General features: G+C 40.3%; 1 protein-coding gene across 1 annotated transcript in view; it reads left to right on the top strand.

Annotated features, from left to right (window-relative positions):
* SYNE1 (spectrin repeat containing nuclear envelope protein 1) overlaps positions 1 to 25,540 on the top strand; it is a 385,453-nt gene that overhangs the window by 199,707 nt on the left and 160,206 nt on the right. Inside the window, exons 81-92 of the mRNA XM_007458743.1 lie at positions 72 to 227; positions 2,793 to 2,945; positions 3,555 to 3,737; positions 4,616 to 4,753; positions 8,639 to 8,824; positions 9,486 to 9,608; positions 9,955 to 10,137; positions 11,451 to 11,594; positions 16,674 to 16,868; positions 17,958 to 18,098; positions 24,907 to 25,074; positions 25,286 to 25,447. Coding sequence (XP_007458805.1) covers positions 72 to 227; positions 2,793 to 2,945; positions 3,555 to 3,737; positions 4,616 to 4,753; positions 8,639 to 8,824; positions 9,486 to 9,608; positions 9,955 to 10,137; positions 11,451 to 11,594; positions 16,674 to 16,868; positions 17,958 to 18,098; positions 24,907 to 25,074; positions 25,286 to 25,447 — 1,932 coding nt within the window. The remainder of the gene's footprint in view (positions 1 to 71; positions 228 to 2,792; positions 2,946 to 3,554; positions 3,738 to 4,615; positions 4,754 to 8,638; positions 8,825 to 9,485; positions 9,609 to 9,954; positions 10,138 to 11,450; positions 11,595 to 16,673; positions 16,869 to 17,957; positions 18,099 to 24,906; positions 25,075 to 25,285; positions 25,448 to 25,540) is intronic.

Genomic DNA, 25,540 nt, shown 5'->3' on the forward strand with positions numbered 1-25,540 from the left:
TCTCTGTACCCATAAAAATTAAATTTCCTTATCAGGCTCCCAGAAATTTCTTATGTTGATCTTTTCTTCAGATTCTCCTAACAGAAGCCGCAAATCACCGACAGAACATTGAGAAAATGGCTGAAGAACAGAATAATAAGTATCTTGGTCTTTACACTGTATTACCTGCTGAGCTCTCTCTTCAGCTAGCCGAAGTGGCCTTGGATCTAGGAACTGTCCATGATCAGGTAAACCTACGGTCAAGAAAGAGTACTTTTCCACTCTTTTATAGGCTCAGTACTCTTGTATGAGAGTTCGTGATTTTCACAATCCTGTCTTCATGGAAACAGAGTTAAAAAGAAAAAGATCCGTATAAAATAATAATATTAAATTAGAGGTCTTATTCATAGGCAAGAAGCATATGAGAAGATATTAGATGTGAACAATACTGTCAAACATTAAAGATAATTTTTCTGCTTCCAAAAGGAAATTACTCAAAGAAACGAAGATACATTTCATGTATTCAACAAATATTTATAGAGTATCCAGAGTCTGCCAGGCACACTTCTTTTGTTTTTTCAGTTCAGCAAGATGTAGTAGGTGAAGATATTTGAAGAAAGGGAAAATCAGAGTTAAAACAATAAGGTAAAACCAGGAATGAGGTTTCTACCCCAAATGCACGCTATAGGGTCCCGTATTGTGTCTAGAGGAAGTCCTATCAGTCTAACGCTAACTTCCAAATAACTAAGGAAAGGAATGTATATATATATATATTTTTTTTTGCGGTACGCAGGCCTCTCACTGTTGTGGCCTCTCCCGTTGCGGAGCACAGGCTCTGGACGCGCAGGCTCAGCGGCCATGGCTCATGGGCCCAGCCGCTCCACGGCACGTGGGATCCTCCCGGACCAGGGCACGAACCCATGTCCCCTGCATAGGCAGGGGGACTCTCAACCACTGCGCCACCAGGGAAGCCCGGAATGTGTATAAATTTTAAAACAAACCTTTTTTTTTTTTTTTAATTTAACAAATTGCTACATAGCCATTCATAGTACTGAGATCAGAGGGATATTTCTAATCTTAACTCCTTGTAAAGAACATACACTCTCATGTAAGGAAAATAGCTTCAGTAGCATTTGTATGGAAACATAATGGGTTTTAGGACCTTCTTGGTGGCCTAACGCTAAAGCAGTTTAGTTAAAACTGGTCTACAGCAGATAAAGGGAGGATAATTCTAAACTACTACATGACATGGAAAGTAGTATTGCATTGTAGAAACTATAAAACTATAAAATTCATGTAAGTGTGCTGTACCTTTTAGACTCTCCAGTGTATGATGCAAAGTGTTTAAAAATTTTCATCAAAGCCTAATTCTACTGCATCATACTATTGACCAAAACTAAAATATTATTTTCTATTTTAAGTATTAAAATATTAATTTTAATACTAATATTTTACAGTATTACTTATTTGGTTTTTCTTCTTAGACATTGGAAGGTCTTTTGGGAAGGATGACTTGGCGAGTTCAGATCTTAAAAAAAGGAGTTCAGGGCTTCCCTGGTGGCGCAGTGGTTGAGAGTCCGCCTGCCGATGCAGGGAACACGGGTTTGTGCCCCGGTACGGGAAGATCCCACATGCCGCGGAGCGGCTGGGCCCGTGAGCCATGGCCGCTGAGCCTGCGCGTCCGGAGCCTGTGCTTCACAACGGGAGAGGCCACAACAGTGAGAGGCCCGCGTACCGCAAAAAAAAAAAAAAAAGAAAAGAAAAAGAAAAAAAGGAGTTCAAATTTCAGGGTTTTTTCCCTCTGGATAAATTTCCCTATAATAGAGTTATTCACATGCATTCCATTTACATTAGCGCGCAACTCAAAATAATGAAGTCAAAAAAAGTACTCTTTGAATGGTGTATTTCCTCACTACTAAGGAGATTTGATTTGCTATTTTTATATATTACAAAATGATCAGCACAATAAATCTAGTTAGCATTCAAAACCATACATAGTTATAAAATTTTTTTTTCTTGTGATGAAAACTTTTAAGAAGTGCTCTCTTAGCAACCTTCAAGTATGCAATATAAGATTGTTAACTATAGTCACCATGCCATACATTACATCGGCATCACTTAAAGAGATTTTTTTAAGGCCTTTCATTTGTACAAAGAAAATATTTCTTTACCATCTTCCCTTCAACATTTTATTATAAGCAAAATATGAATGTTTGTTATCATATCAAATCAAAGCCATTAGAAACTTGTAAATATTAACTGATTTTTCATTTTCCTTCCCATTGGACATGTTCTGTGCTTTTTTGTCATACTACACAGAGGTAATTGGAAGTTAGAAAAAGAGTTAACAGATCACTAACAGTTACTTATGAAAAGGTGCATGGACACAAATCTGTGTGCCTCCAATTATCTGGAATCGTCTTCCATTTTATGAAGAAAAAGGCTTAGAAGAGTTTGTATGTTTAGGGTCACAGAGTTAGTAAGAGGAGAAGATAGAATTCAAACTCAGCTATCTGCACTGCTTCCTGTAAACATCTGATGAGTGAATCACTGTACATGCATTGCTTGTTCCTTTGCTGAAATAGCAGCAGAAAGAGGTGCAGTTAATACGTAAAATGGCGGGAAGTAAGGCTGCAGGGAAAACCATGAGAGTTTGTAATTGCACGTGGCTGGCTTGTTGAGGTACTTTGATGCCAAAGCAGTGTTGATGACCTAAAGTGCCTCTTGGCAGTATCTGAAGATGGAGATATGTATTAGTATTAATTATCCAATTTTTACCATGGTTGATTTTGCTGTTCTCATTGATTATTTAGATCCAGGACAAAATAAAAGAAGTTGAACAGAGCAAGGCCATGAGTCAGGAATTCAGCCAGCAAATTCAGAAGATAGCCAAAGATCTCACAACTATTCTAACCAAGCTGAGAGCAAAGACAGATAATTTAGTTCAAGCTAAAACTGACCAAAAGGTAAGGAAGGAGAAGTGGAAATATAAGGGGCGCTATTGAATGAATTAAATATTTTGAGTGCATTAGTTTATTTTGAAGATACAGAAAAAAAAAAAAAAAAAGCTTCCTTGATTAGCAGGCTTCATGAAAACCAGAGAGTAAAGGCAGGCAGTAAAGAAATTTTGTAAATACAATAGTATAGAGCTACTTATATCATATAATCTATTATCACAGTTAAACTGTATTCATAAATATACATGCATATGTAGTGTCAAAGGACTAAATGATGGTTTAGGATTACAAGTATATAAATTTCAAAATGAAGGATGTTCTTGGTAGTTAAATCCCTGTTCTCATTTTGCCAATGAGTTAAGTGACTGATCCTTTTCGGGTGGGACAGAAGGAAAATTTTAGCTCTCTCAGCCTCGTAGGAAATAAACACCAGGGTTACAAAACATCCTGCTCTGCCTTTTCAACTGAAGAAACAGAAATGAACCGATCATAGTTGAATTATTCTTATATATTTGGCTTTTACAAAAATCATTTAACATATAATCCTTCTGATTCTGGAAAATCTGGAGAAATTTATTTTCTATAGTCTAACGTTCTTTCCTTTTGATGACCATCCAGGTGCTAGGAAAGGAATTAGATGTCTGTAACTTAAAATTAATGGACCTAGATGAAGCAGTACAAAAATTCTCGGAACAGAGTGGCCAACTGGGTAAACCCCTGGCCAAGAAGATAGGAAAACTGACTGAACTTCACCAGCAGGCCATTAGACTGGCCGATAACCGGCTCTCTAAGCTCAGCCAGGTATGTTTTCCCAGCCGGTAATCAACATTCTCTAAAGCCAAAATGCAATTTTCTATTTTTTGCTTTTAAAAATAAGTGAAAAGACCGCGATGAAGAGTGGCCCCCACTTGCCACAACTAGAGAAAGCCCTCGCACAGAAACGAAGACCCAACACAGCCAAAAATAAATAAATAAATTTATTAAAAAAATAAATAAATAAAAATAAGTGAAAAGATAATATGGACAGTGATGAGAGTAAGTTAAGTGTAGCTTATTTCATACCATGCCTGTATTCCTAAGATTGACATGTAAACCTGACTTTATTTTATATCAAACCATATTATAAATTTATTGACAAAGGTGTTCATATAAATGGACTTTTTATAAATAAGTAAATATATATATATATATATATATATGTATGTTTGCCTTTACTTAATTGGTTCAGGTCACACATCATCATAATTGTTGAGCATAGACTGAACTTTTGCAAATTGATTATGTTTCTTTCTGCAATCGGGGATGAGATAAATCAGAATTTGCAACCAATAAATTATAATATTGAAACCTATAATCCCCAGCTACCACCTCCTTATTCAGTGAGGGTAGAGTGAAAGGAGGGAGAGGGAAGAGCTAGGTAGAGGAAGAAGAGATAAGAATGGAGAATTTTTTTAAAAGATTATTCAAGCATAGTAAGAACTTGGACTTTATCCTAAAGTCACTGGGAAGTCCTTAATAGATGTTCAATAAGGAAATAATTTTTCATGATACCTTTAGGTATCACAGATATCATAATGATCAATTCCTAGGATTACTGTATCCAAAGAGAGATCGAAGACTGATGTCTAGCTCACGAAGCAGAGTTTACATTTGTTATCTGAATATTAATGATTTTTCAGGCAGCATCCCATTTAGAAGAATACAGTGAAATGCTGGAGACAATTCTGAAGTGGATTGAGAAAGCTAAAGTCTCAGTACATGGAAAGATTGCATGGAATTCTGCAAGCCAACTTCGGGAACAATACATTTCACATCAGGTAACTTTGGGAAAATAGTTTTCAAAGAGTAACTAAGAGAGTGCTTTGATTTAACTGGCTAGGCTGACAGAAAATTTAGAGGACCGTGATGTAAAATTATTTTAGGTGCCAGGAAAAAAGAAAGGTAAGGTAGCCCTAACAACTTGTCCAGGGGATTGAAAGAAAGTAGCTACCCATGAGATTTCATAAGACCATATATGTAAATAAATATCCTCCTCTGTCTCCCCTAGACTTTCCATTTCCCAAGACCAAAAATAATCATCCAGATAGGACTCTTTTTTTTTTTTTTTTTTTTTCAGCTTCTTTGAAATAATTGTATGCAGGGATATGGTGGGAAATTCTTCCCCAGGAAGAGCTGTAGGGACAGGTGGAAAGATTATAGCCTCCAGACTCAGACTGATGGGGAAAGCAAGTTCTGACATTTAGAGCTGTGTAAGTTGGAGGAAACTACTTTGCCTCTCAGAATTCAATCTTATCATCAATAAGATGGAGATGTAAATGATATTCATACTGAAGAGTTATCATGAAGACCAAATGGTTTAACATATGTGCCATCATCAAGCACAGTCCCCGGCACATGTGTCCTCAGTCAGAGCATCAATCTCATGCCTCTTCCTTCTAGCCCTTCTGCCTGGTCACAGTGGGCTGACCTCTGGCAGGAAGTAGGGGTCAGCTGGGAATGAGTCCACACCACATGGGGGCCGCATTACTTCATTTCCTCTGAAGTTTTCTCTCGACCCTATCATCCAGGAAATTATTTCATCCCTTTATAATTTAGGCTTGAATTAGATACAGATATCTAATAGCCAGTTATCTTGCAATCAAATACAAAATGGTCTTTATTTAAGTTACATGAGTATCCTCAAGTATTTTAGATTTTCTCTCTTTTATTCTGATTTATGTATATTCATGTCTTTTAAATGCATCCCCTTTTCCATTCCAGTTGACAGGGTTCTAGATCAAAGCCTCATTTTCTCCTTCTTGGAATGCTTTAACAAGTTCCTAATTGGTTTCCCTGTATTTATCTTTCTTCTCTAATCAATCCTGCACACTCCTCTCAAGAAATCTTTCTTAAACAACTACAGAGTTGTTCTGCCTGACGTTATGCATTATACATTAACAGACAAGACTTAAGTTACAATTGGTTGTAAACAATGAAAAAGTATTCATTAGAAATCTAGAAATGCAAATTTAAAAGAGAGAGAGCATTTTAATTATCAAGTTAACGGTATTTTTAAAAGTTCATATTTAAAGAAGTGAGAGCTATCAAACACTACTGGTAACTGCTGGTAACTTGGTTAAATCTCTTTGAAAAACCATTGGAAAATGTATCATGATCAACAGAACATTACTACTCTGTAATCCGAAATGTAGGAAATATTTTATATGAGTATTAATGACTATACTGGAATTTTAAAGAAAACTTAAATGTCAAAGTTTTCTGAGTAAATTTTTGGATTTCATAAAATATAATGTCATCTTTAAAATGACCAAGAAGGTAGTTTTCTGTTTTGTTTTTGTTTTTTTTTAAATAGCTCCAGCTCTCATTCATTTATGTATTGAATAATCATTTATAGAGTGCTTTCCAAAGCTAGGAATTTTGTTAGGCATTTGAAGCACAAAGGATATTCCCTGCCACTGTCCCAGGGAGTTGATAATTAAAGGGAGAAAGGAGATAGAAAGACAGATGTAGACAATTACAATACAGTGTGATAAGTGCAGGGATTGAGAGCCCAAGATGCTGAAGGGACTCATGGGAGGGTACCCAACCCAGACTGCCCAGGATTTGAGAAGATTAAGGAAGGAAAAGGTGATTCTGAGCTGAATCCTGAAAGACACGCAGCCTACTTGTCCTGGAGTTTTAGACAAAACCGCATATTGAAATCCCGGCAGTGGGAGTGAGGGGTGCTCTAGCTGGTGTGCTGGCGAGGAGGTCTGCAGAGAGCTGGAAAGAGGGAGAAGACAAAGACAGATCATGGAAGCCTGTTAGGAACTTGGCCTCTTTCTCCTGTAGTCACTCTAAGCCTTGGACAGATATTCTAAAGGCAAGTGACAAGCTCAGACTTACAGTTTAAGAAAGATGACTTAGAAGCCTGTGGAAAACAGATGGATGAAGGTAAGACAGCTAGAAGGTGGTTTCAGTTTCCAGTAGACAATGACAAGGCCTCTCTTTGGAGGCTGAGAGAGGACAAAAATCAAGGGCTATTACCCAGCAAGAACTCTGGACTTGGAGGCTGTTGGGTGTGGCTGAAAGAGAGGGAGGATCCAAGCATGGTTCCCAGGTGCTTTTTTGTTTTTGTTTTTGTTTTTGTTTTTGTTTTTGTGGTATGCGGGCCTCTCACTGTTGTGGCCTCTCCCGTTGCGGAGCACAGGCTCCGGACGCGCAGGCCCAGCGGCCATGGCTCACGGGCCCAGCCGCTCCGCGGCATGTGGGATCTTCCCGGACCGGGGCACGAACCCGTGTCCCCTGCATCAGCAGGCAGACTCTCAACCACTGCGCCACCAGGGAAGCCCCCCGGGTGTTTTTGACTTGGGCAGTTCAGCGGGTTGAGTGCATTGAGGGACACAGGAGGACGGATGTCAGGTATTGGTGGTGACCTCACACAGACATTCAGGAGGAAACTCAGCCTGTCACACACTATTCTGGGGAGTTCTCTCGTGCTGACTTTATCCAAAAACAACACAGAGAGAGAAAATGCATGTGTTCTAATATCAGGTGAAAGGATGGAAAATTGTAGGTATGTTATTATCTCAATTACCTAAAATTATACCCAAACTGAACAGCAGTTATTGCTTAAAGTTATCTCTGGGATATGGGATTATGGACTATTTTATCTTCTTTATTTTTCAATATTTTCTAAGCTTTATAATATATATAATATATAATACGTTATATAATATATAATGTTATATAATATATGTATTTGACATTTATTGTGAGAAAAAAGATGTACTTTATTTTTTAAAATAAGAATCTATTGCCTAAGAGTAATGTCCCATCTCCCATTTCTCCTGTTTACACATCACACACCCCAGGAACTGCACATTTTGTGCTCACTCACCTATGTGCCTTTACTTATTATTCTGTCCCCTCAGCATAAAATGTCTTTCCTTTTCCTCCCCATCTGTCAATACAAACATTCTTCTGACTCAGCTCAGATGTGACTCTCCCAGGAAGCCTTCTCTCAACCCTCCTGCAAGCAGTAGCACATCTCATTTCTGGCATCCTTAACCCTTTCTTCTTTCACTCTGCTCATAAAATGCATATTACATGCTTATTATTCTGTTGGTGTTGTTATTAGTCCCAAGAGATGATACTATCTTGAATGACAAGGGCTTTGTTTTATGCCAAGTTGTCTCTACCCCTTTGTCTCACTTAAAGCAAGTGTTTGTGATGCTCTTGTCTTATTTTCATTTCTTAGATCCATATATGCTTAGGTCTTAGATACAGAATATGAGAACTGAAAAGCATCGCTTTAGTTTGAATATGAGAAAAGGGGGGCCAGTGACCTGATGAAGATACCCAATGCATCAGAGCATCACCACTGCTGGCAGTAGTCACGTCCTGACCCTCACCGGGGAGCCGCTTGGGGTGGCAGTTGGAGCAGTAGCCTTTTGGTCCAACAGAGGTGGCCTCAACAAATTGTTTACAGCTCCTGAAATTTGATTTCTTTTTGAAAAGGGGGTAACAGGAAGTGGGGAGCAGGCACAGGGCTGTGAAGGTTAAACACAGTAAGACACACGACCTACACAATGTGCATGGAAAATGTGAATTACATCTCCTTACTCCCTCCCCAGTCTGATGGTCTTTAAACCACACCGTATTGATTACCCATACCTCTCTGCCTACCTGTCAATGTTATGAACATTGATAATTCACTCTAGACCATGCTAGAAGAATCTGAAGAGATTTGCAACAATCTGGAAGTGATGACTGAGAAATTACAGTACCTCAATAGCGTGTACCATACGGAAAAAATGTCTCAGCAAGTAGCAGACCTGGGACGGGAGACTGAGGGGCTGCGGCAGATGATCAGAATTCATTTGCAGAATCTCCACGATGCTGCCAAGGTAAAACACAAAATGTTTTCTTAAAAAAAAAAGTAATTTAAATGGAAAAGTCTATCATTAAAAAAACAATCGTGGTTGTATAGCAAACGTAGAGTGCTTACCTCTGATGAGCCTTCTTGACTGTGATGGTTATGGTTGTGTGTCTGACTCACAGTGACGTCAAACAACACCTAAACATCGGATTTTGGAGCAGAGAAAGATTTGGGCCATGCAAGGAGACGGGTGGCTCATGCCCCACAAAACCCCAAACCCTTTGCAGAGTTTCAGCAAAGCATTTTTAAAGTCCGGGAGAGGGAGAGGGGCTTCACAGCATATGTGATCAGCTTGTGCACAGTTCTCTGACTGGTTGAGGTAACAGGGAGATGTCACAGAGCTTAACAGTATCAGTCCTTAAGCTTCAGGAGGCCTGGGGCTGTGAGCTCATGGTCATCAATAGTTAACATCTTCCATCAGGTGGGGGCTTTTCAGCTCCATTAAACAGCTCAGGAAATGTGCATGAGATACTGTTATCTGGGTACTTCAGAGAGGAGCTCAAGCAGAGGGGAGGGGAGGGGGTCTGCCCCAGAAGGCCCTATAGGGTCCTGCCTGATGCTATTCTCCACCTATGACTTTGGACTTCAAGTGCTTATATATCGACATTCACATCGCTCTTACTCTGCAGGATATGAAAAAATTTGAAACAGAGCTCAGAAACTTACAAGTTGCTTTGGAGCAAGCCCAGACAGCACTGACTTCTCCAGAAGTTGGACGTCTTAGTCTCAAGGAGCAACTCTCTCACCGACAGGCAAGCAAAAATAATTCAGGGGAAATGGGTAGGGAGCTATATTTTTGAAAAAGAAAGGATAGTTAGGAACAGTAATTTCTAAACTCTGTTTTAGTCTGTGCACTGTATGCATGATTTAAAAAAATTCCTGGGAAAATTTTTATAACTAGGGACAGAGCTGTAATTTAGTAAATGTCTCTTGCTTATGAAATAAACCATTAAAACATAAAATATTTCAGAATATACATTTTAAATGGAAAATGTATATTTTATGTATACATATATTTTATGTAAATAAATTATCAAATTTGTATAAGGTATAAAATTAAAAAAATTTAAAATATGAAATGTGAACTGGCACTTTCAGCATTTGCTCTCTGAAATGGAGTCACTCAAGCCAAAAGTCCACGCGGTGCAGATGAGCCAGAGCGCGCTCCGGATCCCCGAGGACGTTGTCACCAGCTTGCCGCTGTGCCACGCAGCTCTGCGCCTGCAGGAGGGGGCCAGCCGGCTCCAGCACACAGCCATCCAGCAGTGCAACATCATGCAGGCACGTGCAGCGGGGCCAGCCAGCGTCTGCAGGTGGTCCCCACGCCACCCACAGAGCAGCAGCAGATGAGTCATGGGCTGCTTTTCTTAGCATTTGCGTGGGCTCAGCCATCAAAACACATCCAGAGTGTTAACTCAGACAGCTTGTTGTGGTTATATAAAATAAGGACATGAGATGCTATCATTTGGATCATCCACAAAAGCCTGGGGAAAGCTCTATTAAAAATATCCTTTGGTGAAAACTATCTTTTAGCAATTATTTTTTTTATAAAGAACAACTTATGAAGGTTAATTTTTATATTCAATCATAGATTTTTATCTCATTATTCATCTGAAAAATCATCTAGAACTTTGTAATAAGACTTTACTGCTAGGGTATATTACAGAATTTTTTTTTCTTTTTTTATATTTCAGCTTATTGATAACATTTTATTGCCTGAGAAGTACATCCAACTATAACTCTTATTCTCTTCCCCTAATAAGAGAACAATTATTTACTAGGAAGAAATGACACTATTTATCTCCTATCTACTTTCAACTAATATTTCACCTACTTTATCCAAAAATTGTATACATGTCCTCTCATTAAACCACTAATGGTCTATTTGGTCAACTCTACTTGCATTATCTTGTAATTTTTTAGACAGTAAAAACCTGAGGGTAGAAGTCATGCTTCATTCTTTTTTTTTTTTTTTTTTTTTTTGCGGTCCGCGCGCCTCTCACTGTTGTGGCCTCTCCCGTTGTGGAGCACAGGCTCCGAACGAGCAGGCCCAGCGGCCATGGCTCATGGGCCCAGCCGCTCCGCGGCATGTGGGATCTTCCCGGACCAGGTCACGAGCCTGTGTCGCCTGCATCGGCAGGCGGACTCTCAACGACTGCGCCACCAGGGAAGCCCCCCATGCTTCATTCAGTTTTATATCCCCTATTCCAGCACTTAGCTGAGTGCCTTACATATATATTTAGTATTTCTTTGATGGAAAAATGAAGTAATCATGCTTTTCGTACTGCTTTCTACCATGCTCTAGACCATGACATTGCCGTCTTTAGGACAATACGGAGGAGAAAGAGGATCTAGCCACTTAACTATTTTCAGACCATCAGTAATCTTGCCAAAATGTTTTAGAGAGAAGGCTCTGAAATATCTGAGTAGAGCTGAGGATCTGAATCATCTAGGAATTTTCCCCATCATTTCTTTGTTCCCTTGACACATGGGTAAATAGGAGTTAGCACCAGAGTTTGGCACATAGCAGCACAGAAGCACTTACACAGTTATTGGCATAGACAGATAATTGTCTTTTTTTTTTTCTTTCAAAGGAGGCTGTGGTGCAATATGAACAATACGAGCAAGAAATGCAACACCTCCAGGAGCTCATAGAAGGAGCTCACAGAGAGATTGAGGATAAGCCTGTGGCCACCAGCGACATCCAGGAGCTGCAAGCCCAGATTTCCCGGCACGAGGTACGACAAACCAAGTTCAAGGGCAGGACACTGGCTTGGTGAGGATATGTGATTGGTTTCCAGCGGGTGAAAGAGAAAGGTCTTCCCTGTCCAGGGCATAATGTGTTGGGTTCTTGGAGAGCCTCTTTGACTCTCTTTACATTTTGAGGGCTATTTTTGCTGATACTTTCCAAGACCCAGTAGCATGAGTCTTCCCCTTGATTCCAAAACCTCTTGACCTGGCATTCATTGACATATCTCCAGCACGACCCACCGACTGCCTCCTGCAGAATTCTCACAGTTCATACACCAAAACACACTGTACTCCCTGTCTTTACAGACTGCAAGGAACAGCAGTGCTCAAAGCCTTGCTGCTTTGATGGTCCTCTTTTAAAAGAAGGGGTATTTCTTGTTAAAAAGAAAATCATTTGCACTTTCACATATAGGTCACTTCACCTCCTTTTACCAGAATCAGAGAATGACTCATGTTGTTTCTTTTGTGGGTTTCCAGAATATGCCTGTTAGCATCTTCCCCATTTTCAAATGCACCTCCTTCTTTGTACCTTTGGAATCATTATGACCTTAGGACTTGGACACCCCTTGTGCAGACCTGGTCTCAGAGATCATACAAGGAGCTTGAGTGTTCCAGCTCCTTGACAGTTAGCAGTGAATTTCCTTTCCTGACCCGTCAAACCCTATATAGATCACATTTACTCTTTCCTTGGGGGCTGGCTCCCAGCATCATGAATTTTGGAAGGTGACTGGGGGGTGGGGTGGGGTGTGTCTTATTTCTCTGTGCCAAGGACAGACATTCAGTCTTTCCTTCCGTCTGCTCTATTTTAACTTCGTTGTCATAAGAACAACAATTTTTCCAAACCAAATAGCATAGTAAGATTCCCAAAAGATTCAACTGTCGCTTTTTTTTTTAATTTTTATTTTATATTGGAGCATAGTCGATTAACAGTGTTGTGTTAGCGTCAGGTGTAAGGTTGGGAAATCTTACTTCCCCCCTTTCCAAATGCAGTTCTCTAGTTTCTTGTCACAGCCAGTGAGTGCATCCAACACTTAACATTTGCATATGCTTTACAAGTAATGTAAATAAATACCCACCTACATTTACCTCTACACCATAGATAGTCATCTGTGTTAACTATTCATTTCTCTTCTGCCACTAAAGCAGTTAAATGAAAAGATGTTTCGCAACTGTTTGAAACACTGTTTATATGTCATACATTAGACTATGATACAAATTTATTTTGAAACTACTTTTAATCCCATTTTGTAAGACCCAGAATTTTGTTGTAACAACTTTTCAGTCACAGCACAGAAAATATGTTTTTAAAAATCTATCTGGAATAACAATAATGATCATTGCTGCTGTGGTTGCTTTTTTGTTTGTTTTATGTTTTTTAAAACAATTCACAAAGTTTTTAGAGTATCTTTTACAACAACCCTGTGAGGTAAGAATTTTTGTGTGTGTATCATCTCCATGTTACCGATAAGAAAACAAAAACGGATTTTTTAGAATGACCTCCAGATCTTCCAGATCTAGTAACTGATAGAAACCAGATTCTAATCTACTACCTTTGGGGACTTCCCTGGCGGTTCTTTGGTTAAGACTCTGAGGTTCCACTGCAGGGGCCAGGGGTTCGATCCCTGGACAGGGAACTAAGATCACACATAAAAGAAAAGAATGATGGTGCAGCAGAATAAATGACTTGCCCAAGATCGTTACACAGCCAGCTCTCAGCAGAGTCAGCCGTAGACTATCCTCTGGCTGCTGTCCAGTGATCTGTTCATTTTGTCACATTTTCTCCTCCCACTTCTGAACATTAGTATACATGTGTTAGTTTTGTCATGTGATTTAGATTCCATTTTCTTTCTTTTTTTTTTTTGCGGTACGCGGGCCTCTCACTGTTGTGGCCTCTCCCGTTGCGGAGCACAGGCTCCGGACGCGCAGGCTCAGCGGCCACGGCTCACGGGCCCAGGCGCTCCGCGGCACGTGGGATCTTCCCGGACCGGGGCGCGAACCCACGTCCCCTGCATCGGCAGGCGGACGCTCAACCACTGCGCCACCAGGGAACCCCCCCATTTTCATATTTAAAATGAAGTAGTCCTGTGTGAGGCTCATTGTAAACACAGGAAGGAAAGTGCTGCATGGGGTAAGCCTGATTCGTAACATAGAATTTTGAAAGAATTTATTTTCCTGTATTTTCTGTCTGCTTTTAATGGAATTTAATCTTGAGGTGAGGCTAGTTTCCATATGGATAACTTAAACTCATAAAGATAATAGGTCATTTGTTCATTTCTAAGGAATTTGCATTTTTTTCTTGTAATTTTTCAAATGTTGCATTTAATTTGAAAAAACCTTATCCTGTCACTTTTAAATGATAGGAGAGAATACTCAGAGCTCTTTGCTTTCCACGTGACGCAGAAGGCCTACTCCTGTGCCTGAAATTCCCACCTGTACACTCATCCTTTGTAATCATTTTCAGAAATACTCAGTATAAACTAAAAATACGTAATGCTTCCTGAGACTGGGGAACACATTAACCCTCTTAGTGCTCCATTTTGATTTAGCAAATTTGACCACTAAGCCACAAAGTTCATGGGATATAGGCAGGATTATTCTTACAGAAGAAAGTTCTCGAGAGATGTTTCTCCAAGGGAATTACATGAACTAACCATAAAATGCAGATTCTCATAAGCCTAGTAAATTGAAAACTTTTGAAGCCTAGACCAGTATTACATTTCTAACAAACAACTCAGATGAGTTGTTTTTTTTAAAAAAAAATATTGCTACTAGTGTTTTATTTATTTTTAAATTTTTTTGGCTGTGCCGAGCGACACGTGGGATCTTAGTTCCCCGACCAGGGATTGAACCTGCGTCCCCTGCATTGGAAGCACGAAGTCTTAACCACTGGACTGCCAAGGAAGTCCCCTAGATGAGTTTTATATACAATAACTTGAGAACATCGATTTAGGAAATGGGCGTTTGCTGTCAGCGTGCTGGGCAGGGTACTGCAGTCGGGGTCATGACCATCCACGTAGGCACAAAGGATGGGAGGCCTAAGACTAACTCCACTTCACACAGAGTCTTCAAATCTACCAGATGGGGCAAGCCATGGTAAGGAGGCTTAGTGATTTGTCCTATGAAAACAGAGAATTCAAGGGGTCCGGTGCGCTGGTAGATGACTTCCATGTGTACACATTTACCAATTATTATAGAGTACTCGTGTGTTAGGCACTAGACCAGATGTGGTAAATAGCTATTTAATCACTATTATAAAAATCCTATTAGGTTTAACTAAGTAAGTATCTGTAACAGTGAAAAGTAAAGAACTGATGATTTCTACTTTTCCTTTTTTTTTTTTTTTTTTTTTTTTTTGGGCCACGTGGGCCTCTCCCTGTTGTGGCGTCTCCTGTTGCGGAGCACAGGCTCCGGACGCGCAGGCTCAGCGGCCATGGCTCATGGCCCCAGCTGCTCCGCGGCATGTGGGATCTTCCTGGACCGGGGCACGAACCCGTGTCCCTTGCATCGGCAGGCGGACTCTCAACCACTGCGCCACCAGGGAAACCCATGATTTCTACTTTTTAAATCCTTGCTTAAAAAATTCCTGTACTTCTGTACTAGAAAGAAGACAGGATGCTGGCTGAGTTCTGCTGGACTGCTTTCCCTTCCACCCACCCAGTCAGTTTTGGTTGGGAGGGGAGAAACAAAATGACAACAATAGCAAAGTGGTATGTGTGTACATATACACATACACATGTACATATACATACATGTATCATTTTGCTCTTGTCATTTTGTTTCTGAACTTCAGGTTCAAAGCTCTAGTTTGAGTGTGTATACACACATTATCATTTTAAAGACTTACAAAGGGCTTCCCTGGTGGCGCAGTGGTTGGGAGTCCGCCTGCTGACGCAGGGGACACGGGTTTGTGCCCCGGTCCGGGAAGATCCCACATGCCGCGGAGCAGCTGGGGCCATGAGCCATGGCCACTGAGCCTGCGCGTCTGGAGCCTGTGAAAAGACTCACAAAACGTGTTCTGTACAAACGCTAAATGACAGCTTTTCAGGTGAAGGAACCAAATAAAAAGAATAGGAAAAAAATAGTGGTTTTGTACTTTTAGGGTTAATGTTTTACATGAATGTAATAAAAAAGAATGAATGTTTAAATCTTCATTTTTTAACTTATGTATGCATCTTTTAAGCAAGAAAGTATAAATTTAACATTTTAGAGTTACCATTTTAGATTATTCTTTTAGGATTTTAATATTTTAATATATTACATTTTTTAAGAGCTATGTGCTGTTGAGAATATATTGTCAGTTAGCTCTTTGGAAAAGTTTTAAAACTTCTGTCTCTGAAAACAATCTTTTTCAACAACAAAGAAATTTAAAAGCCATTAAAATTGAACCAAACTTCAAGTTCAAAGCTCTAGTTTGAGGCATCAGAATCATTGGAGGCATGATGGCATACATGAGGGAAATTTTCATGAATGTACAAAATTTTATTTGGGGTGTAATCTGCATAAAAAAATAAGGGTTTCCTAAGTGATATTCACCTTATCTGCCAAAAAGCAGCTCCCTGGGTCACAGGAATTAGGAGCAGTTTACTTTGTGATGCGTCTGTCACAAATGACTGCTCTGTTTGACATATTCCGGAGGGTAAGAGCTGAGCATTGCGTTTTTGGCAGTGTTAGTCATCACATGACCTAATTTGCCTGGCATGAACCATCTGGCAATTTTAGATTCGTTAGGCATTTTCAAGAAAGTTGTCAGGGCTTAACTTCCCATAAATTCCGATGCGGCGCGGAGCGCCTCTCGGGATTAGAATCCCCGGCCGCCTGGCGTTGTCTCTGCAGCCGCGCGCGCCGCAGCACCCCTTCCGGCCCCGCCGCGCTGTGGTCTGGCTCGGGGAGCGCGGCAGGCAGGCTCCGCGCTCGCACCGTCCACATCCTGCCTCCCCGCCGCTCCGTCTGGCGCAGCCCTGAGATTTCATTGGCCAGCCCCGGAGGAAGATGAACGCTACTAGTTCTGTTTCCTTCGGATGCTGCTGTGACACCCGGGGCGCGGGGGGGCGGGAATGTTTCCTCAGGAGCTGGCTCAGAAAATCAAGGGCTACCAGGAGCAGATCGTTTCTTTGAACTCCAAGTGCAAGATGCTGACCGTGAAAGCCAAGCACGCCACCATGCTGCTGACGGTGACCGACGTGGAGCGGCTGGCGGAGGGGATGGAGAACCTGGACGGGGAGCTCCTCCCCGCGACCTCGGCCCACCCCTCTGTGGTCATGGTAAGTAAGGGTCAAGGCCAGTTTGGTGGGTGCCAGCTCGCTCTCTTCTGACTGTCTCCTGCCTAGTGGCTTTGGGCTCTTCTCCATGGCCTGGTTTAGGGATCAGTGCTCGGTCTTGCAGATTAGAACTCAGGAACAGTCCCCTTAACTCTCTGACTACCTTTGGGCCAAGGCCAATCTTTGACGCTGTAAACAGTGACAGTTGAAATGAAGCTATTTGTTTGAGACTCCTGAATTACTTAACGTGCTGAAAGTTGGCCCTGCCTTTGTTTATAATTTAGCAATAATACTCAGAAGCTCTGAGCTTCAGAACAGTTCCTTTGCAAAGTTTTCTAATTTTCTGGGGAATGGGAGAATCATGCTACATATATGTTTTGTGTGTTTTTCCAGCTGAAGCACTGGCTGACTATGTTTGTGTATTCTGTTGTGTAAATGCTTAATAAATTATGGAAGGAAAGCTATTATTAGACAAATAAGAAAATAGAAAATCCAAAGTTTACCTTTGGATTAAAATAAGTTCCATTAATTTCTCTCTGCAACATTATTTCCTCATAACTTTGCATCTAAACTGCGTTAATTAGTTTGATAACTCAGTGTTTTTCAGTGCTGTATATTTTCCACACATAATGTACTGTGCTTTGGGTAGTGTATAACCATACCTGGACTCTTTTGGCAATATATTACTCTGGGTGCATTTATCTTGCTAGAATATTTGGAATTTGAAATATCCACAAAAGACCAAGCTTTATTTCATAGACCCTTCCCTCATTTGTATGATTCATTTTAATTTATAAAGATACAATCAATCAAGAAAAGGAAAATAAAGAGATAATTCATCAACAAGAACACCCTATAATGTGACGTGCATCCCTTATCCCTGTTTATCTTACAAATGGTCCCTAGGAGCATATTCACGTGAGGACAAAATTTTCAGATAGTAACACAGAATTTGTATGTAAATTTGGGTCTCAGTAATTCTAACTTTTGTTGTATAGTTATCTCTGTTTTGGCCTGTGCGTGCCTGACCAGGTCTTTTGTTAACATAGCTAACCAATTTTCATGTCCTTTGGACAACATTTTATGTGACAGATGACTGCAGGTCGCTGTCACACTTTGCTGTCACCGGTCACTGAGGAGTCTGGGGAGGAGGGAACCAACAGTGAGATTTCCTCTCCACCTGCCTGTCGCTCCCCTTCACCTGTGGCTAATACAGATGCTTCCATTAACCAGGTACCGGCCACTTGGCATTCCTCCAGCTAAGATCTCTGAAGGGATGCAGGGCTCCATTCTCTGTTCTTATGAGATTATGGGTATGAATCGTAGACTTTGAGAAACACACCGTTAGGTGTGATAGTTGCACAAACTGTGATTGTCATGTGAGACCTATAGTGGCTTAACCCACCATCTCCTCTCCCAGGCTACTGAAATGAGATGAGCAAAAATTAGGTCACAGAAATGATAGCTGGAGAAGGGCCTGTTTTAAGGCATTATGGCTTTAGTTTCTGACAGCTGTCTGTAATGGAGTACTGCATCCTAACAGAAAATGAAATGTTCGTGTCACTGTTGTCAAATAACATGATTCTATTTGCTGTTTTAACATTTTCACTGAACATAGTTTTGACGCTTACCAGCTCAGATTTTTAAGATGGAAAATTTATGTTCACTGTATCAGACTTTTTCTTTATTTGCTAATTGCCAACAAATTTAAAGGCTGTCAGTGTATATTTTGGACTGCCTAAGTAGATTTGCATTTTGAGTTTTCTTACTTATCTTTCAATAATCTTAAATTTTATTTTTTATAAAATGGGGACCATAGCTCGCTGTTATGAGGTGTCTTTTTTGTGTACACTATATTAAATATAGATTATACTAAATTAAATATGTCAAAAATTTTCATGAAAAATATTGGATAGAGTTCAAAAAGATGCTTTTACAATAACCAAAATTGTTTTAATGCGTTTTGAATAATACTTTCTTTTTTTGTCCTTTAGCCAAAAAACTAAAAAAATATTTTAATTACCTTATCATGAAATTACCAGTGTTCAAAGAAGTTAAAATTTATTATCAAGGGAGAAGCATTGAACATTGCAAGTGTTCTATAAGCTGTATTACAAATCAATCATATTATTTTTATTTTAAAGCAAAAGCATTCAAAATAGGATTTCTGTGATAAAAAGAACCTACCTCCCCCCAAAAGGGGAAAAAGAAACAAAGAAACCTTTAGATAAGACAGTTCTCTTGGAGGGAATTCCCTAGTCAGGCAACTAAGATCCTGCAAGCTGTGTGGCAGGGCCGAAAACAAACAAACAAACAAACAATTCTCTTGGTAAAAATCTATGTAGCTTTAGGGAACATATCAATTCATGCATTCATCAGATACACTGTGAGCACCTGCTGGGCATAAAACCCTGTGCTGGGTCCCAGAGATGTAACAAAGGCGGAGACAGCAGTGGCCCTTGCCCTCAAGCACCTTGTAATCTAGAGAAAAAGTGGCCATAAGATGAATAATAACAAAAGTGATGAGAGGAAATTAAAAAAAAAAAAAGTTCACAGTGTTCTGGAGCATTTGGAAAACAGTTCTCCAAATTCTGATTTTAAAGTATGAATTACTCATTCTTTGAGGATGTGTTCTTCCCTGTGGTCACAGATGTCGTTAGAATCATAGAAGTATGGCTAGAATCAGCTTTCTATTGTGTAAGAAATATGTATCCTATATAATGTGCTTAATGTTCTTAACATTTTCAAATTGAACAATGAACGCGGACCTTTGGACTAACACTTGGGAAGAGTATTCCTTTCCTAAAATTATAAGTCTCAGTGCTGCATCTTGTGAAGTGTCTTTCCGTGTACATGTGAAAGTATTCTGTAAATGGTAAAATATGCAAACATTTTTATTATGATTACTTTAACTGTCCAGCTCAATCAAATCCCAAAATTATGAGCAAAATTGTGCTTTGTCTTAATCCCGTTTTGACACTCTACTCTGCCCATATCAACATCAATTTAAATCACATTGTTAACCTAACATACTTACATATGGAACTGCAAATTAGGGGGAAAAAATTCTTCATTTAGTTCATGTCAGGCAGCTATACTCGCAGGAAGCTGTTGGAAAGCAAAAATATAATGGTTGGTGTTAGACAAATCGATCCCATCGTTCCAGCCACATGTTATGTTGTCCAGTGATGTAAGACAGAGGAAAATGAACAAATACTGCAACATGGCCAGTGATGCCTGGATCTACAAAATTTTCTCTTGAAACTGAGAACATTTAGAATTCCCATAAGTTCCAGTTTGCAGACTCAAAACACTGTACAGAATGTGCACAGCTGTTTCAAGGAGCGGCCAAATATAACGGCTTTATAAAGTCGCAGCTGTGAAAAAAAGGCTGTGTGCTTGCCGCTTCTGTAAGTAGATCTGCATTATATAACTAACTGATCCCCTGCAGTCAGTGTGTTCTCTCTCTGACAGTAGTTATTAGCTGAAATGTGATAACAGTTTAGTTTACTTGAGGGTAGAAATAACGAGGCAGCCACAGAACTTGCTGCAGGCTTCTTGATCTTATTAAAAGCAAGCCAAGGTTTGGGCTTCTCCTCAGAAGAGCTGAGGGCAGTAGAATTTTGAAAAGAGTGGTAGTGTAATGGGTAGAACCCCCGGTTCCGGGTTAAAAAGCTCAGAATGGGTCCCAGCTCTTCCTCTAAGCTGAATGTACCCAGAAAGTCCCTCATTTGTAATGGGAAGCAATGCTACCTAATTCACAAAATGGTGAAAGTTAAATGTGGGGTTAATTTTGAAAGTACATTTTAGACTGGAAAAAGCTAATCAAATTGTAGCAGTGGTTTTCCAAATTTAATTCCTTAGGAATCTGATGGATAATAACTCCCATAACATAGACACATAACCAACAAGAGACATATTTCTAAGGGTGATTCTTCACTATGCCAAATATTGCCCTTATTTAGTAGTTACTTATAGGACTGATTGATTTATTTTATTGACTCTATGTATTCCTCAAATAGATGCAAATTATTAATCTACAAAAGGTGATATATTTTCAAATTATTTTAGGAAACCAAGGGTTGTCTTTCCTGTCTAATAGACCTGAAACACACACACACACACACACACACACACACACACACACACACACACACACAAGCCAGAAAACAGATTTTTTTGTGACAAATGTATTTTATTCTTTTGGGGAACCTTTATTTATTATAGAGTATTTAATTTAAGTTTTTTACATTAAAGGACGTTTTGCTTTTCCTTGTAGACAGTAATGGTACCACCTCCTGTGTATACAAAACAATACAGTTTACAAAAGTGCTTTTACATATACCATTTTTTATGAATGTATATACTTGCCTGTTATTTGCCAAATACTCCATGATACGCTCAGGATCAAAGACACTTCCACAGATTTTAAGGCACTCATAGTCTGTGTGAGAGCAGGTGAATGATGACCATGGAGTGGGACAAGTGCTATGAAAGTGGGAAGCACAGTGTTAAGGAAGGACACAGTAAGTACCTAAACAAGGCTGGAGTTCAGTGGGTCAAGAATGTCCCTCTTTTGTTTTAAAGCAGGGGAAGGTAGGTACAGTTGGAGTGCACTAGAGTGATGTGAAGTTTTTCAGGCAGAAGGAAGGAAAATGGCCCATCGAGGCAACTGTAAGTAATAGCAGTGTGATTGGAGAAACGTAGATTTGGAGGAGGAGGTGGGAGGAGAAACGAAACTGAGAAGGTTACAGGAAACACACCCTGATGGACCTTGAGTGCCACACAGAGGAATTTGAACTTTGTCCAGAAGCTAATCCTTAACCACTGAAGGAATTTAACTAGAAGGTCTACCCAGAAGTGACTTTTAGAACAGGTCGTTCTGGATCAGCGTGGGCAGGAGAATGGAGATAGACAAATCCAGAGCCCAGGAAAGCTAGTGAGGGACAGAAGTTGCACACTCTGATGTCTGGTCCAGACTGGTGATGTAAATGAGAGAAACAGCGCAGGGACGGTGGGCACCTGGACAGCACCTCCCCACATGAACGAGGCAGCCTCTCCCCCGTTAGAATTACTGTAGCTGTTTGGACGCAGAATCCTGTCTTACCTACCTTCTGGTTTGCAAGAGAAGCCATGAATCGGGACTCTTACGAAAGCTCCCTCTCTGGATGAAGAGAAATTTTACACAATTTAAAACACTGTATAAACCAAGCTAAATGTATGCAGGCTAGAGGCAACCTGCAGGCTGCCAGTTTGCAACCTGAGAATTAGGAAGTTGTTGGTGTAACGTGAGATTGAACCAGTGTTTTGGCAAGGGTATAGACCTTCATCCTTACATCAGCAGGGGTGGTAAGGGAAAGCAGAAATAGAGAATAAATCCCAAGTAAGGTGATTAGAAGTTCCGTTCACTGAAAGATGGACAATACTTCCTCATTTTTCCTAAATCCATTTCTCATCCTAGATGTCAGGGGTTTCTTTTCTTTTTTTTTTTTTTGGAAGTATGGAGTTTGAAGGCTGTGGGATAAACTTGTACAACAGGATATGTGAGTCTGGAGCATAAAAGTACAGCAATGTTTAAGAACGAGGATAAAAGACAAACTACAAAAGAGAAAGATTGAATGACTAGAGAGCTGGCAGGAGAGCAGAGATGAAAAGGAAAGTCTTTCCAAAAAGGGATGGTCAGTGGTGTTGAATGCTAGTGAGGCACCGAGCAAGAGAAGATCCGAAAAATAATCATTTTATATCACGGAAAACAGCCACTGCTGACTGGCCAGAGCATTTGCAGTGGAGTCGGTAGATTCGAAGCCCAATTGGCTACTTAGAAGTGGACTGAGGGTGAGAAAGTGAACATATTAAGTGTAAACTACCATTTTCAGAAACTGGATTATGAAGCCAAAGGGACAGGGAAGAAATGATGATTCCGAATGTATTTGTGTATGAAGAGCCATCACATATTGATATGTAGAACTTTCCAATATGGGATATCCTGCAAGAAGAAAATCAGAAAAGAGTGTGTAGGCGTTTTCAGATGGAAAAAATTTGGCTTTATTTACGTGCCGAGGAGAAGGACAGTGAAGAGGGAGTAGGTATTAATGGACCAAGACCCTTGCAAAATTGAAGGTGGATGAGGTTGTGGGAGTCGGTAGGAGGGTCCTCTTTAATCAAGAGGTGAGTCTGAATAAAGACAGCCTTGACAATTTGAGAACTTGCAGGAGTATCTCCTCAAGGGCTTTGAGCGTGTGTGTGCGTACTGGAAAGAAAAGTTGCATTGAGTCATGGTTGGGGTTTTCCAAGTGGCTGAAGCAGAGGTTCAAGGGGCAAAGGAAACACAGCAGTTGGCAAGAGAAGGGTTTACATAACTTAAACACAGTCAGAAATACACTTGGGGTGAATCCATTCAGTGATGACAGCCTATCATGTTCAAGGAGTGGAAGTGGGTGAAGATGAATGGATATAAGCCTGTCAAGGACTTGAAAATACCAAGATAATCTACTCAAGATGAGTGACAGGGCTAGGAATGAAAAGGAACCAGTCTCCATGCTTCAACGTCATCAATAAATGCTGGGACTTACCTAGAAGCCTCAGCAACAGCAACAAAATTGGTAGAAGGTCTCATGGCCACTCAAACATCACTGTACTTAATCTCAAAACCACCCAGTGTTATGCAGATGAGGGAACCCATGCATGAGATGTGAGTGACTTGCTCCAATTCTGTAGCTACTTGGAAGGAGAATTTCTCCTGGGGTCTCAGGTGTCCTGACACCTCCAGTGGCAGACTCCTGTCTGAACTCATTCTGTTGTATTCCACCACCCTGCTCCTGCCCTGGTACAGACTCCCAAGACACCAGGCTCCTTCCTGCTGTTTCCTTGGTTTCCCAGGTGTCTGGGGCTTTCGTCAATACTTTTTTTTTTTTGCGGTACGCGGGGCTCTCACTGTTGCGGCCTGTCCCGTTGCGGAGCACAGGCTCCGGACGCGCAGGCTCAGGGGCCATAGCCCACGGGCCCAGCCACTCCGCAGCATGTGGGATCTTCCCGACCGGGGCACGAACCCGCTTCCCCTGCATCGGCAGGCAGACTCTCAACCACTGCACCACCAGGGGAGCCCCTCTCATCAATACTTTTTACCAAGACGTTATTATCAATAAGGCTCAGGTTTTTGATCTTAAACAGTGCAACTGCGAAAGTAGTAAACTTTATTATAGCAATTTCCAGAATATAAACATTATGTCCCAGTTCAGTTTCTATAAATATACAGATAAACAACCATGAAAACAATTAAAAACACATGAATTATGTATCTTGAGATAGTAATGCCATTATCAATACTAATAAAATATGTAATATTATTTATTATCCAAGAAATAAGAAAATTCAAAAGCTTCATTTTTCAGTATTCACTTTATTTCTTGTGTACTTCCAGGAATCGAATAGGAGAAAACCTCTCTATTATTTGTTTCTTAGAGTAGTTTTCACCTCCCCATTACATTTTCCCTTATTAATATTAATATATTTAAATTAATTACTGAATAATGAAATCACAAATATTAAAGATCTGGCTATATCTGAAAAAAGACTTTCTATAGACCTAAATATATTTAAATCAAGGGTTTTAAAAAATTATTCAAAACTTTGATCAACACATTAAGCAACATTTTAGGAAGTAGATCATTTAGATTCTCCTTTTTTTGCTGGTTAATCAGTCTTTAAATATGTATACCACTCAAACATGTATTTCACGTTGTGGAAAAACCCGAACGAACTTTTTGGCCAACCCAATATTTCCATTTTACCAAATATAAAATAGGAATGAGTTTTGGCAACTTGAAATATTTGTACATTTTTTTTACCAATTCTAAAAAATTCTAAAGCAGCTACAGCGTGCTTTAATATGACCTTCTTGTCACAGGAGTTTGATAGTTGGTAGCCCCCTGGGATGGGTGTGAATCCTAAACCTTTCCTCCACATGGCAAGCAGTACCTAGAGCATCATGACCTAAACCTTGTTTTCCTCTTGAATCCAACACGGTGCTTTGCACCCATAGGACATCACTTATTACCAAGCCTTGCCTGCTGAGTCGTTGCAGACGGATGCCTCCAGGATTCCCCCCAGCACTCTGCCACCCCAAGAGCTCTGTGAACCAAGACTGGAGCCATCTGCTACTGCTAAACTGGATGATTTACAGCGCTCTTGGGAAACCTTAAAGAATGTGGTAAGTCTTCGAAATGTGGAATTGTTTAGCCCACCAAACACTGATTACCTTAGCGATTGTCTTATGAAATAAATGCATAGTGTGTACACATCCCATATACAGTTGAACACCCTTTGTTGGGTCACAGAGGTAAAGCGGTGAGGAAAGAAATGTCATAATCTAGAAGATAAGGGGCTGGGGGGTATTTGGTAATATCCCTTTTCTTCTTTAGATCAGCGAAAAGCAGCGCACACTCTACGAAGCGTTGGAACGCCAACAGAAGTACCAGGACTGCCTCCAGTCCGTCTCCACGAAAATGGAGGCCATCGAGATGAAACTCAGTGAAAGTCCAGAGCATGGCAGGAGTACTGAGAGCCAGATGGCTGAACACCAGGTAAGAATAGCGATGACTTCAGTTTCCTGCATGATCAAATAGGTGCACTCTTTCTTATGACCGGCTGGCCAAGCATGTGTATAAGACAGCAGG

Source organism: Lipotes vexillifer, unplaced genomic scaffold (assembly GCF_000442215.2).
Source record: "Lipotes vexillifer unplaced genomic scaffold, Lipotes_vexillifer_v1.1 scaffold639, whole genome shotgun sequence".
Classification (NCBI taxonomy): domain Eukaryota; kingdom Metazoa; phylum Chordata; class Mammalia; order Artiodactyla; family Lipotidae; genus Lipotes; species Lipotes vexillifer.